We start from the raw sequence: 12,491 nt of genomic DNA, 5'->3' as shown, positions 1-12,491 counted from the left end.
TGCTGACCCCTGGCAAAGACTCATGCCCATTGATTTTAGTGGGTCTAATCTAGGTAGAACTTAATAGCACATGCCCCAATATGCGTGTGTGATCTTTCTTCCAGTTTAGAATAATCACAGCAACCACCCATTTCCTACCCATTCCACAGCCCCCTTTCCCCTGAGCCCAGTAGGGTCGCTGACTTGCTTCTCTGCCTATCGGAGACTTGCCTCATTTAATTCCACTTACGAATCGCTTCCTATATAAAATATCTCAAAGCAGTTTTGCAATAAAAGCATCACCAAAAACCAAGAACCAACCACTACGAAATTCCACACATTATTTAAAAAATGCTTCCCTATTTTGAAACAACCCTAAACCAGATGCAGCCCAAGAAATAATTTCTGTTTAAAAGGTTTGCTGGAAGAGGAAGGCATTTAACAGGCGCCGAAAAGACCCACTTAAAAACGCATATTGCAAAAGGGAGGTCTTCAAAGGCGCCGACGAAACAATATAAACGGCGCCTGTCCGATATGTAAGCACCAAAGGGCAGGCAGAAATTCAACAGGTTGAATCTTCCCCAGGCTAGTGCCATGCTCTTGTACATGTTCTGCTTCTTTATTGTTAATTCATTCATTGCATTCACATACCGCCTTTCTGCCAAGGCGGTTTACCGTTTTTAAGTCCAGCCGTCTTTCGTTCAGCAAATCTTTTCCAAAAAGGATACCAGCAGGCGAGCCTGGCGCCTTCCAGCTGTTTTCGACTACAACTCCCGTCAGCCCCCACCAGCCAGACAAATCAGGACCTTTTTAAGGCAACCAGGCTTCTGCCTGTCCAAAAATATAAATACATATATAATCTGCATACACACAGAAACAGGACCCTTTGCGTTTCAAAGCCTCGTGCACGGCAGCCGTTTTAAATCTGGGGAGGGTCTCCCGTGTTCCAGGGGAATTATTCTCCCTCAGGTCACTTCAATCCGGCAGCGAGAAAGGGGGCCTCCCAACCGCCTCCCTCAACATGGCAGCGCCCATGCGGCGGCTTTCCGTACAAAGGGCCTTCGCAGAGGCCTCTCTCGCGCTGCGGCCCGCTTATCCGTACAGTGACGTCAGCGGAGCGCGCCGGGCGGCGTGAGCGACGACGAAGGCGCCCCTGCTGAGGGGCGGGGGAGGCAGGGGAGGGATGCTTGGGGATCTGGTGGCCGGAGGGGCCGAGGGTCTCGTCCTTATCCAAGGTGAGGCGGGGCAGGGGGAGAAGGAGGACCCCCCCCCCACACTGGGATGCGGCGGGGCAGGGTCCCACCTTTCAGGGATGCCTTAGCTGAGATTCCTGCATTGCAGGGGGGTGGACTAGATGACCCATGGGGGTCCCTTCCAACTCTGCAATTCCGTGAGGTTTAGGGGAGGGGGGGTCTCTTGCCCCACTTTGTCGGCAGCTGCTGTGGGGGTGAAGCAGGGGCCTAGGGGTGGGGGGACTTGGCGATTCCCCATGCCCCCTTTTCTTCCTCGCTCCTGTGGAAGTGGAGGGGATGTGCGGCAGGGACCTAAGGGAGAGGTGCAGGGGGTTTGGGGCAGGGAATTCAGGGAGAAGTGGGTGGTTCTGTGGGTTAAACCACTGAGCCTAGGCATAGCTGTCAACCTTTCCCTATTTTGCGGGAAATTCCCTTATTATAGCATTGGGAAACAGCAGGGAGGGTTGACAGCTATGTATATAGCAGCGGGGAACAGCAGGGAGGGTTGACAGCTATGAGCCATGGGCTTGTTGATCGGAAGGTCGGCGGTTCGAATCCCCGTGACGGGGTGAGCTCCCGTTGCTCGGTCCCAGCTCCTGCCAACCTAGCAGTTCGAAAGCACGTCAAAGTGCAAGTAGATAAATAGGTACCGCTCTGGCAGGAAGGTAAACGGCGTTTCCGTGCGCTGCTCTGGTTCGCCAGAAGCAGCTTAGTCATGCTGGGCACATGACCCGGAAGCTGTAGGCCGGCTCCCTCGGCCAATAAAGCGAGATGAGCGCCGCAACCCCAGAGTCGTCTGCTACTGGACCTAATGGTCAGGGGTCCCTTTACCCTTTACCTTTATGGCCTGGGAGGATTCAGGTGAAAGAATGGGGTCCTGGAGGGGAATGAAGGGGGAAGGTCGTGTATGAGGCAATCTTTATTTTGTTTTTATATATGCTGGAAGCTGCACAAAGTGGCTGCAGCAACCCAGTGAGATGGGTGGGGTTACAAATAATAAATTATTATTATTATTATTATTATTGAAAGACTTCAGGTGGGTAATCTGTTCTCCGTTCATCCCGGGTTTTCCTCCTGTAGACTCCGTCGCCTGCGAGGGCCGCACCCTCCTCAAGAGTTTCGTGGAAGCGTCAGCCCAAAGGTGGGTGAAAATTCACCTTTGGGATTTTGGGCACTTAGCCCACTCCCCAACACCACCACCACAAGGCAAGGATGGTTTGGGTGGGCAGGCAATGCAGCTCCAACCGTCCTCTCTCCAGATCCATGAGGAAATCCTCAGAAGATCATATACAGGGGAGAGGAGGAATCTTGTGAGTGGCCAGAAATATCAGGTGCGGCAGGGTACTCAGTCACTGTATGTTACACACACATTTTCTGCATGTGTGCTGCTGAGTGCAGCTTTGTGCAATAGTGGCCTGTAAAGGTTCAGTTATAGTAATAATAATAATATTTCCTGTTAGATTGTGGGTGTATCGCCAATTGGTACCCAAACTGAAATAGTAATTCGATAGGCCCTTACTAGTGACATCAAACTTCAAGTTGTGAATACTTTCTGAATGAGATTGACACCTCCAACCCCCCCCCCAACTCCTGATGCTTTATAACCACAGTATGTCACCCTGATCCTTTCAGACAGGTGTGGCTCACCAAAGCAGTCTCAAACCAGCCCACGTTCTCCCTCTGGAGCCCAACCTTCTCGCCACCTTCTTGCCCTCAATCTCCGCTTTCTTCTGCTTTGCACTGTGAAGGGACCCCTTCCTCTCTCCCCTGAAACATAATCAGCTCTTGCCTCTGTTCCTCCTTTAGGGGTGAATCTGTTCACGTTTTCAGCTTTGAGGTCCCGGAAGAAGAATTCAAGGCTGGATTCAGCGCCGAAGTCACCTCCCGGTGAGTGCGAGAAAGCCACTGGGATAACCTGGCCAATGTGTTTCATGTGCTGGTAACCTCCAGACCCGATTAATGTACATGCTCTATGTGGACCTACCCTTGGCCTTGGTCCAGTATACCTGAAGGAGCGTCTCCACCCCATCGTTCTGCCCGGACACTGAGGTCCAGTGCCGAGGGCCTTCTGGCGGTTCCCTCACTGCGAGAAGCCAAGTTACAGGGAACCAGGCAGAGGGTCTTCTCGGTGGTGGCGCCCTCCCACCAGATGTCAAAGAGAAAACCAACTACCAGACTTTTAGGAGAGATCTGAAAGCAGCCCTGTTTAGGGAAGCTTTTGATGTTTAATAGATTATTGTATTTTAACATTCTGTTGGAAGCCGCCCAGAGTGGCTGGGGAAACCAGATGGGTGGGGTATAAATAAATAAATAAATAAATATAATAATAATAATAATAATAATAATAATAATAATAATAATAATAATAATAATAATAATTATCCAGCCCATGCAAAGTGCTGCAGCTGGGCCGATGTGCTTAAAAGTTTGCACTGGCTGCCCCTATGACCCCAGGCCATTTTCAAGGTTCTTGAATGAATTGACAAAGCCTGGGACTACTTGGGTCCAGGATACCTCCCTTATATACCTGCCTGGTCATTGAGGTCATCAGGTGAGTCACTGCTTGGACCCTGAAATCATCATCCGACAGCCTCCTTCGTGTTCCTCCTCCATGAGAGGTCTGGAGGGTGGCAACATGAGAACGGGGCCTTCTCTGCAGTGGCTCCCCGTCTGTGGAATGCTCTTCCCAGGGAGGCTCACCTGGTGCTGTCATTACTGTATACACCTTTAGGTAAAGACATTCCTTTTCAACCAGGCCTTTGGGTGATTGACATCCGATGTTCTTTTAAATGTGTTGTGGGAGGGGGGGGGATTATTGGTTTGTTTATTTCCGTTCCCGCTTTGATGATGCATTTTGCGATTTTTATATTGTAATTGTATGTTGTGAACAGTGTTAGAAACCCTTTCGGCTTTCGTGATTAATTCCCATTGATCTTATCCATTGCATGTGTTTTTTAAAAAATTGCACGCCGCTCAGAATGGGGCGGTCCGACTTTCCATACCAAGTGGGCCGCCAGGACCCGCGGGCCACACGCTGAATTAAATTTCAATATTGCAAATTAAAGTGTCAATGAACATTATGTCATGTATGCAGTTAGTAAACTTAATTAAATATATATAATTAAATGTACAAGAGATTTAATTATTAAACAGATTTATCGTACAAACAGAGGTAGATGCTCTCGTTAGAAATGCATGACCAAAGTAAAATTAAAATTTTAAGGCTTTTTAGGTGTTTCCCCTTGAATGCTTAGAAACTTCGGTAAATAGATTTGAACCAGCGTCTCCCAAACTTGGGTCTCCAGCTGTTTTCGGACTACAGTTCCCATCATCCCTGACCAGCTAGGGATGATGGGAGTTGTAGTCCAAAAACAGCTGGAGACCCGAGTTTGGGAAGCACTGGTACAAACAAACAAACAAACACATGTTATCTGGTTTCTATGATGTGTTTCCCCTTGAATGCTTAGAAACTTCGGTAAATAGATTTGAACCAGCGTCTCCCAAACTTGGGTCTCCAGCTGTTTTCGGACTACAGTTCCCATCATCCCTGACCACTTGTCTTGCCAGCCAGGGATGCTGGGAGTTGTAGTCCAAAAACAGCTGGAGACCCGAGTTTGGGAAGCACTGGTACAAACAAACAAACAAACAAACAAACACATGTTATCTGGTTTCTATGATGTAACAGTTTTCAGTAGGATTTTCTTTCTCCTCTAGATAGATAGTCCTGCCTTAATCTGGCCCATTGGTGGTGATTATTATTATTAATATTACCTGTTTTATCCAAGGATACGGTTCCACGATGCCTTCCGGGATCCCCTGGGCTGGGCCGGAGAGCCCCGCGGCTTGACCCTGGGGGACTTCTCTGCCTCTGAATTGGTGGGCCGCTTGGCTGCAGGGTCTCCAGGCCCTTCCACGGTCGTGCTGGATTCGCTGAGCTGGCTGCTTCTCCGTCTGCCGTTTGCCGGCGTCTGCCAGGTCCTTCCGCAGCTGCCGAGGAGAGCAAAGGCTGCTGGTGAGAGGAGGGCGGGGGGAATGTTTTCAAGGAAGGCTAGGGTAGCTTTAAAAGAGGGTTGGGCAAATTCATGGCGGAGAGGGCTGTCAAAGCTTACTAGCCGTGACAGCTGTGCTCTGCCTCCACATGCAGTTTCCCTGAATTCCAATTGCTGGAAACCTCAAGAGGGGAGAGGGTTCCTGCGCTCGGATCCTGCTTGCAGGTTTCCCATAATGGGCACCTGATTGGCCACTGTGAGAACAGGATGCTGGACTAGATGGGCCATTGGCCTGATCCAGCAGGACTCTACTTCTTCTTCTTCTTTTTTTAAAAGTAAATCTTTATTGAGAATTATAGCATTCATACATTAAAAACAATGCACAACAAAACAAACATCACACACACACATAACCATAATACATCAAAAAGAAAATTGAACAAAACAAATCATACATATTCATCCATTCATGCTATCTATTAATAAAATATCAATATTCACTACTTAAATAAATAAATCATAACCAATCCAAGTTAATCATAAATCATACTACCTAGTTGTAAACTTGACATAGGCTTCCCCCTGCCCTCCTCCCGGGTTGCTTAATTTACTCGTTACTGCGTTTTCCAACCATTTAACCAAATTTCATGTGAATTTATCGACTTTTTATCTTTCCTTCCCTTTTTTACCAATACAGAATGTTAGAAATGGATCCAAGTTTTTATATTCGGGCACTGTTTTTTCATATATATTCCAAATTTCTCCCATCTTTGACTAAATTTTTGATTACTACCACCCCCTATCACTTCTGTTAATTTTGCCAAATCCAGGAAGCTAAATAATTTTTCTTGCCATTCCCGTATACTAGGTACTTCTTGTGCCTTCCAGTAAGATGCAATCAAAATTCTTGCAGCCGTTAATTTTCTTGTATGCATTTACAAGTCCCTTAACAACTTTGGGTCCAGGATACCTCAGGGACAGCCTGCTCCCTTATATCCCTGCCTGATCGCTGAGGTCTTTGGGGGAGTCAAAAGGCTGCTGCGCTCCACTAAACATCTTCCAAGATAATAATGCCCACATCACGTCATAAAGAGCTCATAACCCGGCTACTCACAGCAGCCAGAAGCATCATAGCCAGACACTGAAGAGACCTGTCAGGAGTAAACATGGTATTAAAAAGTACGGGGGAAAGTCTTATTTGGAAAAAAACTAACCAGTAAACTGAAATTGACACGGGGGCAAATAGAAGAAGACGTCTTAACTCCGGTATGGTTCCCCTTTATCGCATACACAGCCCAACAAGACAACAACAAGAATCCACATACAAATCAATCTGGCTAACCTGATTAAAACACACACGCACACCCCGCTCTCACACAAAAACAAATCTCACTACAGCCAACCAAAGACAACCAACGACACCCTAAGCCACCCCCCAATCTCTCTCACCACCAAGGAAATACAACATGTGAAAAGTAAGAGAACCCACACAAGTAACGCTGACACAAACCCCCACACATACGCTAAGTAGAGGAACAGAAGCATAACCACACAACCCCACCCTGCTTACCATTCCCTCTTCCCCTCTTTTCTTCCTAACCCATGGGTAGGCAAACTAAGGCCCGGGGGCCAGATCCGGCCCAGTCGCCTTCTCAATCCAGCCTGCGGATGGTCCGGGAATCAGCGTGTATTTACATGAGCAGAATGTGCCCTTTTATTCAAAATGCATCTCTGGGTTATTTGTGGGGCCTCCCTGGTGTCTTCACATGAGTAGAATGTGTGCTTTTATTTCAAATGCACCTCTGGGTTATTTGTGGGGCATAGGAATATGTTCATTTTCCCCCCTTCAAAATATAGTCCGGCCCCACACAAGGTCTGAGGGACAGTGGACCGGCCCCCTGCTGAAAAAGTTTGCTGACCCCTGTCTAACACTGTATGTAACACAAATGAAACTGATTTGTAGAAAACACAACGTGAAAAAAGAGACAACGCATGTATTTTTGTAAACTAAGAAATCATTAATAAAAATATATTAACAAGGGGGGGAAGGCTGTTGCGCTTGCTGGTGTAACAGGAAGCAGAGCTGACGTGACGGGTCTCATGGCTTTCCCAATATTTCCTAATCTTCTGCAGGTCTGAAAATAGCCCGGCTGGTGACCCTCGTCCATGGCGACTTGCACCAGGTTGGACAGCTGGAAACCTTGCATACCTTGGCTCGTGTTGTGGTGGCTGTCGAGCCAGCACCATGGAATGTTTCCCAGGGGGACAAGGCTCCCCGAGTCGCTGTCACATTGCACAGGAAGAAAGGTGGCAAAGTGCTGCGGAAGGTGAGGCTGGCCAGGTGTCAGACAGGAAGGGGGAATGCACCTGTGGAGCGGGGGGGGGGAGGCAAGTGGGCGGAGCAACAGGTGTAAATCCCGCCTCCTGAGAAGACCCGGTTTCCTAGCACCAAGAGTTAACTTCCCTTGTTGTTGTTTAGTCGTGTCCGACTCTTCGTGACCCCATGGACCAGAGCACGCCAGGCACTCCTGTCTTCCACTGCCTCCCACAGTTTGGCCAAACTCATGCCAGTCACTTCGAGAACACTGTCCAACCATCTCGTCCTCTGCTGTCCCCTTCTCCTTGTGCCCTCCATCTTTCCCAACATCAGGGTCTTTTCCAGGGAGTCTTCTCTTCTCATGAGGTGGCCAAAGTACTGGAGCCTCAACTTCAGGATCTGTCCTTCCAGTGAGCACTCAGGGCTGATTTCCTTGAGAATGGATAGGTTTGATCTTCTTGCAGTCCATGGGACTCTCAAGAGTCTCCTCCAGCACCAGAATTCAAAAGCATCCATTCTTCGGCGATCAGCCTTCTTTATGGTCCAGCTCTCACTTCCGTACATTACTATTAGGGAAACCATAGCTTTAACTATACGGACCTTTGTCGCCAAGGTGATGTCTCTGCTTTTTAAGATGCTGTCTGGGTTTGTCATTGCTTTTCTCCCAAGAAGCAGGCGTCTTCTAATTTCGTGACTGCTGTCACCATCTGCAGTGATCATGGAACCCAAGAAAGTGAAATCTGACCTGCTCCTGACACCCCCGCCCCTCCTTTGCTCCCTCCCAGAAAGAACGCTTTACGCTCCTTCCGGGTTTCCTCCTGAAGCACCTTGGCGAGCTGCCACGGGACGGCGTTTCTGAAATAGGCCGTTCAGAGGATGGCAAAGCCTCACCTACGGTAAGTGATCTCACTTGCTCGTTTAGTTAAGCATCCAGCTCTGTGGGCCTCTGTGGCTCGCGAGCATGCTGTTTGCGCCAGGGAAGTTGTGTCGGGCGAGTCTGCAAGTGGAGGAATGGTAAGGTGGGGGGGGGGTGGCAGCAAATGAGACGGGAATCTCATTGTGTGCTGGAGCTCCTACCCAATGCTCTTAAGGGGTAACAAGATGCAGGGCTGGGACTCTGGAACCTCCTTTCTTTGCCCGGAACATAGAAACCTGCCTTGCGCTGAGTCAGACCTTTTTTGTATGCCATAATCATCACAATTATAACAAGCAAAGGCTTGACATATCTCGCTTTGCATGTCACAAGTCTATCTCATATATTGAACTCCAGTAGCTAATGAAAACAATTGCTTACATAAATGGACTTTTCCACGATATTCTAATTTTTTGAGTTTCACCTGTCGAAGCATTGATTAGTCGCACCAACAGGGTAAAGAACAGCTTCTTCCCGTGGGCTGTTAGGCTACTGAATGAAAAGATAACAAGAGGGCAGCTGACTTTCGGGTTAGGTGTGTGTGCGTCAGTAGATGAGGGGAATTAAGGCTAAGAGAGCTAAGGGGATGCTCATGTAACCTTACTGTATACAAGTTGTACAAGTGACAACAAAGTATTTCAAATATTCAAATTTCAAATCTAAACCAGCATCCTCTTCTCATTGTGGCCAACGAGATGCTCCAAAGGGAATCCCGCAAGCAGGACCCGAATGCAGCAGCGACTCTCCTCACCTGAGATTCCCAACCACTGGTGTTCAGAGAGACGGTGCCTGCGACGGGGAAGGTGCAATGCTGGCAAGGCACTAGGGTTTCAGGCCCACCTGGATCCTGCCTCCTGCCACGTTAAATTTGTACCCATTTCACCTGTTCCAAGGCCCAGGCCTGGCTGAGATTTATAGCAGCTATCCCATTGCTGTGCTGTCAAATCTTCCCCTCCTGCTGGTATTGACTGGGCTTCTTCCCCTCTCAGGCTGACCCAGCCGACAACTTGACCTTTAACCTGCGCCTGTCGGAGGCTGAGCGCCGGGCCAAGGAGTCCGTCCCTCTCCCGTACCAGTTCAGTGACGAAAAGTAAGTACTTTGGTCGGGGTGTGTATGTGTGTGGGGAGTGGATTTATTGTTGTCTATATTTGCCAAGTGTCTTTGTCTTGCTTTCACAGCCCAATTAAAAACCTTAAAAGCCTACCCAGACATAGAATTTTACTTCATGTGTTTGCTTTTCAAGTCTGCTGGTTGTATCCAGGTTGTATTTTATATGCAAACAGCTTACAGAACTCGAACTCGGGCCTCTATGCCTGACAGGCCACCTCCTTCCCTGCGGTGCCTCTCGGGTGCTGATTTTGGGAGAGAGAGCCCCCTTGGTTTTTCGATCACCCTCAGAAGTTTGTGGGGTGGGAACAGCAGCCTATGAGAAGGCCTTCTCTGTGGTGGCCCCTACGTTGTGGGACTCCCTTCCCACAGAGATGCTTCTGGCACCTTCACTATTAAGTTTCTGGGCGCTCTTCTTTGCCCAGGCCTTCTGTGACCCCCTTGAGGTGTATATTTTCATGACCCGCCTCATTTCTGTGATTCTAAATTGTTTTAAACAGTTGACCATCCACTTCACCCCTCGGAATTAGTTTCCCAGAATTCCCTGGGAAAGAGGGATAGACCGTTAAAAACCACTCTGCGAATTGCAGCTCTCCAAGCAGAACAGGAGGGTTTCCTGGCAACTCTCAGCACCCTGGACCAAACACAGTTCCCAGGATTCCCTGGGGCGGAAGCCATAACTGTTTAAAATGGTACGACACGGCTTTAAACATATAGCGCAGACAGGACCTTACTCTTTGTAAAAAAAAATTGATGCCCATGGCTACAACTCCCTAACAACTTCCAGAGGGACATTTGGACAGCACTAGAGATTGGATTGGGGATGCGGCTGGCGCTGTGGTCTAAACCACAGAGCCTAGGGTCTTGCCGATCGGAAGGTTGGTGGTTCGAATCCCCATGACAGGGTGAGCTCCCGTTGCTCGGTCCCTGCTCCTGCCCACCTAGCAGTTCGAAAGCACGTCAAAGTGCAAGTACCGGTAGATAAATAGGGACCGCTCCGGCGGGAAGGTAAACAGCGTTTCCGTGCGCTGCTCTGGTTCTCCAGAAGCGGCTTAGTCATGCTGGCCACATGACCCGGAAGCTGTACGCCGGCTCCCTCGGCCAATAAAGTGAGATGAGTGCCACAACCCCAGAGTCTTTCGGGACTGGACCTAACGGTCAGGTGTCCCTTTACCTTTAGAGATTGGATGTTCGTGTCCTGATTTATGTTTTATATAATTTTGCACTGGCAGGGGCTGATGGAAATTGTAGTCCAAAACCACCCAGGGGTCACGGCTGTTCTCTGAATGGCATTTCTGTTTTAACTTTGTATGGATAAATGTATTTTTTTCTGACTGACAGTCGAATAAAGAATGATGATGATGAATGGCATTTCCACCCTGCCTCTAACCCCCCCACCCCTTCTTGCCCTGTCGCAGGAAGTCGTCTCTGCTGCAGACGCCGACCAGCCAGGGGAAGATCTATTACGAGCCGGATGCCGCAGATGACATAGACGAAGAAGATCCAGATGACGACTTGGATGTGTGAGCGATGGGGAATGGGCTGCGAATGGAACGTTCCAGTGCCTTATCGAAAGCTGCCATCTTGGCTTCTTCCCATTGGAACATCCGCCTTGGACCTACCTACAAAGGGGGAATCACCCCTCGCCATGGGAATAGATGTGCACAGCTAATAGGAAGGAATCCTCCCCGGAGGGAGGGAGACACAGAAGCCCCTCAAAGACTTCTGGGTGTTCCTTCAGCAGCTGCCACAACCAATCTCTTTTACATGCTGAATGGACACGATCCTGATCCCATCCTGCCAAGGGTATGCAAAGAGGAGGGGATTGACGCAGGAAGTTATTCTGTGGAAAGAACCAGGGTTTATTTTTTGATGATAAACAAATTAAGATTTTTTTTAAAAAACCAGACATGGATTGGTGACTTATTTTTATTTTTTAGGGGGAAATTGACATATCACACCCATCTCAATATTTTTTCACACAATAGTTTGTTTGGCATATATTCCGTGCTGGGTTTTCTTTACAACTGAAAATAAATTCTGTTCTAGCGTGTTGTCAAAGTTATGAAGCTATGCTCCTTTATAATAGGAAATTCGCCCAAAAATCGACACTTCCGGCATGGGTTGCCTTCCACCCGGGTTTACACGGACTTTTAAAAATGATTTTCGGAAATCAGACGCTATTTCCGACGGACGAATCCTGGATATGTCCGGGAAATCCAGGGCGTATGGCAGCTTACCTTTATAAATGTTTTGGATGTTCCTTATTTTTTAAAAAATAAAATTATTTGTATACCGCTGTATGCAAGATATCAAAGTGGTTTGCCGCAATAAAAACATCAAGCCATCCAATTAAACCGTGAAAAGTTAAGAACAGATGTCAGTCAACCATTGTGGAAGGATATATTCTTGCCTGCATAGGCCTGGCGAAATAGAATTGGTTTTCAGCAGACGTTTGAAAGTTGGCACGGAAGGCAGAGGCTGAATCTCTAGTGGCAGAGAGTTTCTTGTTTTCAGACAGCCTCGCTTGCTTTCAAAGAGTTGTGGTTTCTTTCTGAAAGCTGCCTGCTTACGCTTCAAAGGTTCTCCCCTCTTCCCTTTTTTGGCAACCCAGCGCAGGGGCGTTCAACCTTCCTGGTGCCGTAGTCGGATGCGTCTAATTCTAACTCTTTACCTTTGCAACACCTGCTACCTTCTAAGCTGGGCTTCCGTAGCATTCATGTGTGGACCCTCCTTCTACTGCAATAAGCCCACCACCTTTTTGGACACGGCCACCATGCGCTTGCTGCCTGGAAAAAAAGAAATTGCTTCTACGGAACTCCCTCCCACTGGAGGCAGCGATGGCCACCAATCTGGATGGCTTTAACGAGGATTAGGCTAGAGGAGACGGTTAAGTAGCAGGAAGCGGGTGGGAAGCCTGGGCGAGGACAGAGGACTTGGGGCGACCAGTCCA

The 12,491-nt window shown here is 48.4% G+C and overlaps 1 protein-coding gene across 1 annotated transcript; it reads left to right on the top strand.

Moving 5' to 3' along the window:
* Nucleotides 1-1,140: 1,140 nt before the first annotated feature.
* On the top strand, nucleotides 1,141-11,407 carry ELP5 (elongator acetyltransferase complex subunit 5). Its single transcript, XM_033170941.1, has 8 exons — nucleotides 1,141-1,214; nucleotides 2,292-2,352; nucleotides 3,018-3,098; nucleotides 4,997-5,223; nucleotides 7,334-7,527; nucleotides 8,303-8,413; nucleotides 9,420-9,520; nucleotides 10,957-11,407. Exons 1-8 carry the CDS (start codon nucleotides 1,163-1,165, stop codon nucleotides 11,063-11,065), a joined length of 936 nt encoding a protein of 311 aa, XP_033026832.1. The 5' UTR covers nucleotides 1,141-1,162; the 3' UTR covers nucleotides 11,066-11,407.
* The last annotated feature ends 1,084 nt before the right edge of the window (nucleotides 11,408-12,491 follow it).

The sequence above is a fragment of the Lacerta agilis genome, chromosome 14, assembly GCF_009819535.1.
Source record: "Lacerta agilis isolate rLacAgi1 chromosome 14, rLacAgi1.pri, whole genome shotgun sequence".
Lineage (NCBI taxonomy): Eukaryota > Metazoa > Chordata > Lepidosauria > Squamata > Lacertidae > Lacerta > Lacerta agilis.
The sequence above is the reverse complement of the archived record's forward strand: the minus strand, read 5'-3'. Positions and strand labels throughout refer to the sequence as shown.

Excerpts from the sequence above, each read along its gene's own strand:
- ELP5 (XM_033170941.1), top strand. The coding sequence starts at position 1,163 with ATGCTTGGGGATCTGGTGGCCGGAGGGGCCGAGGGTCTCGTCCTTATC. Across the intron at positions 1,215-2,291 it reads GGGTCTCGTCCTTATCCAAG|ACTCCGTCGCCTGCGAGGGC; the intron begins GTGAGGCGGGGC and ends TTCCTCCTGTAG. Across the intron at positions 2,353-3,017 it reads GTGGAAGCGTCAGCCCAAAG|GGGTGAATCTGTTCACGTTT; the intron begins GTGGGTGAAAAT and ends TTCCTCCTTTAG.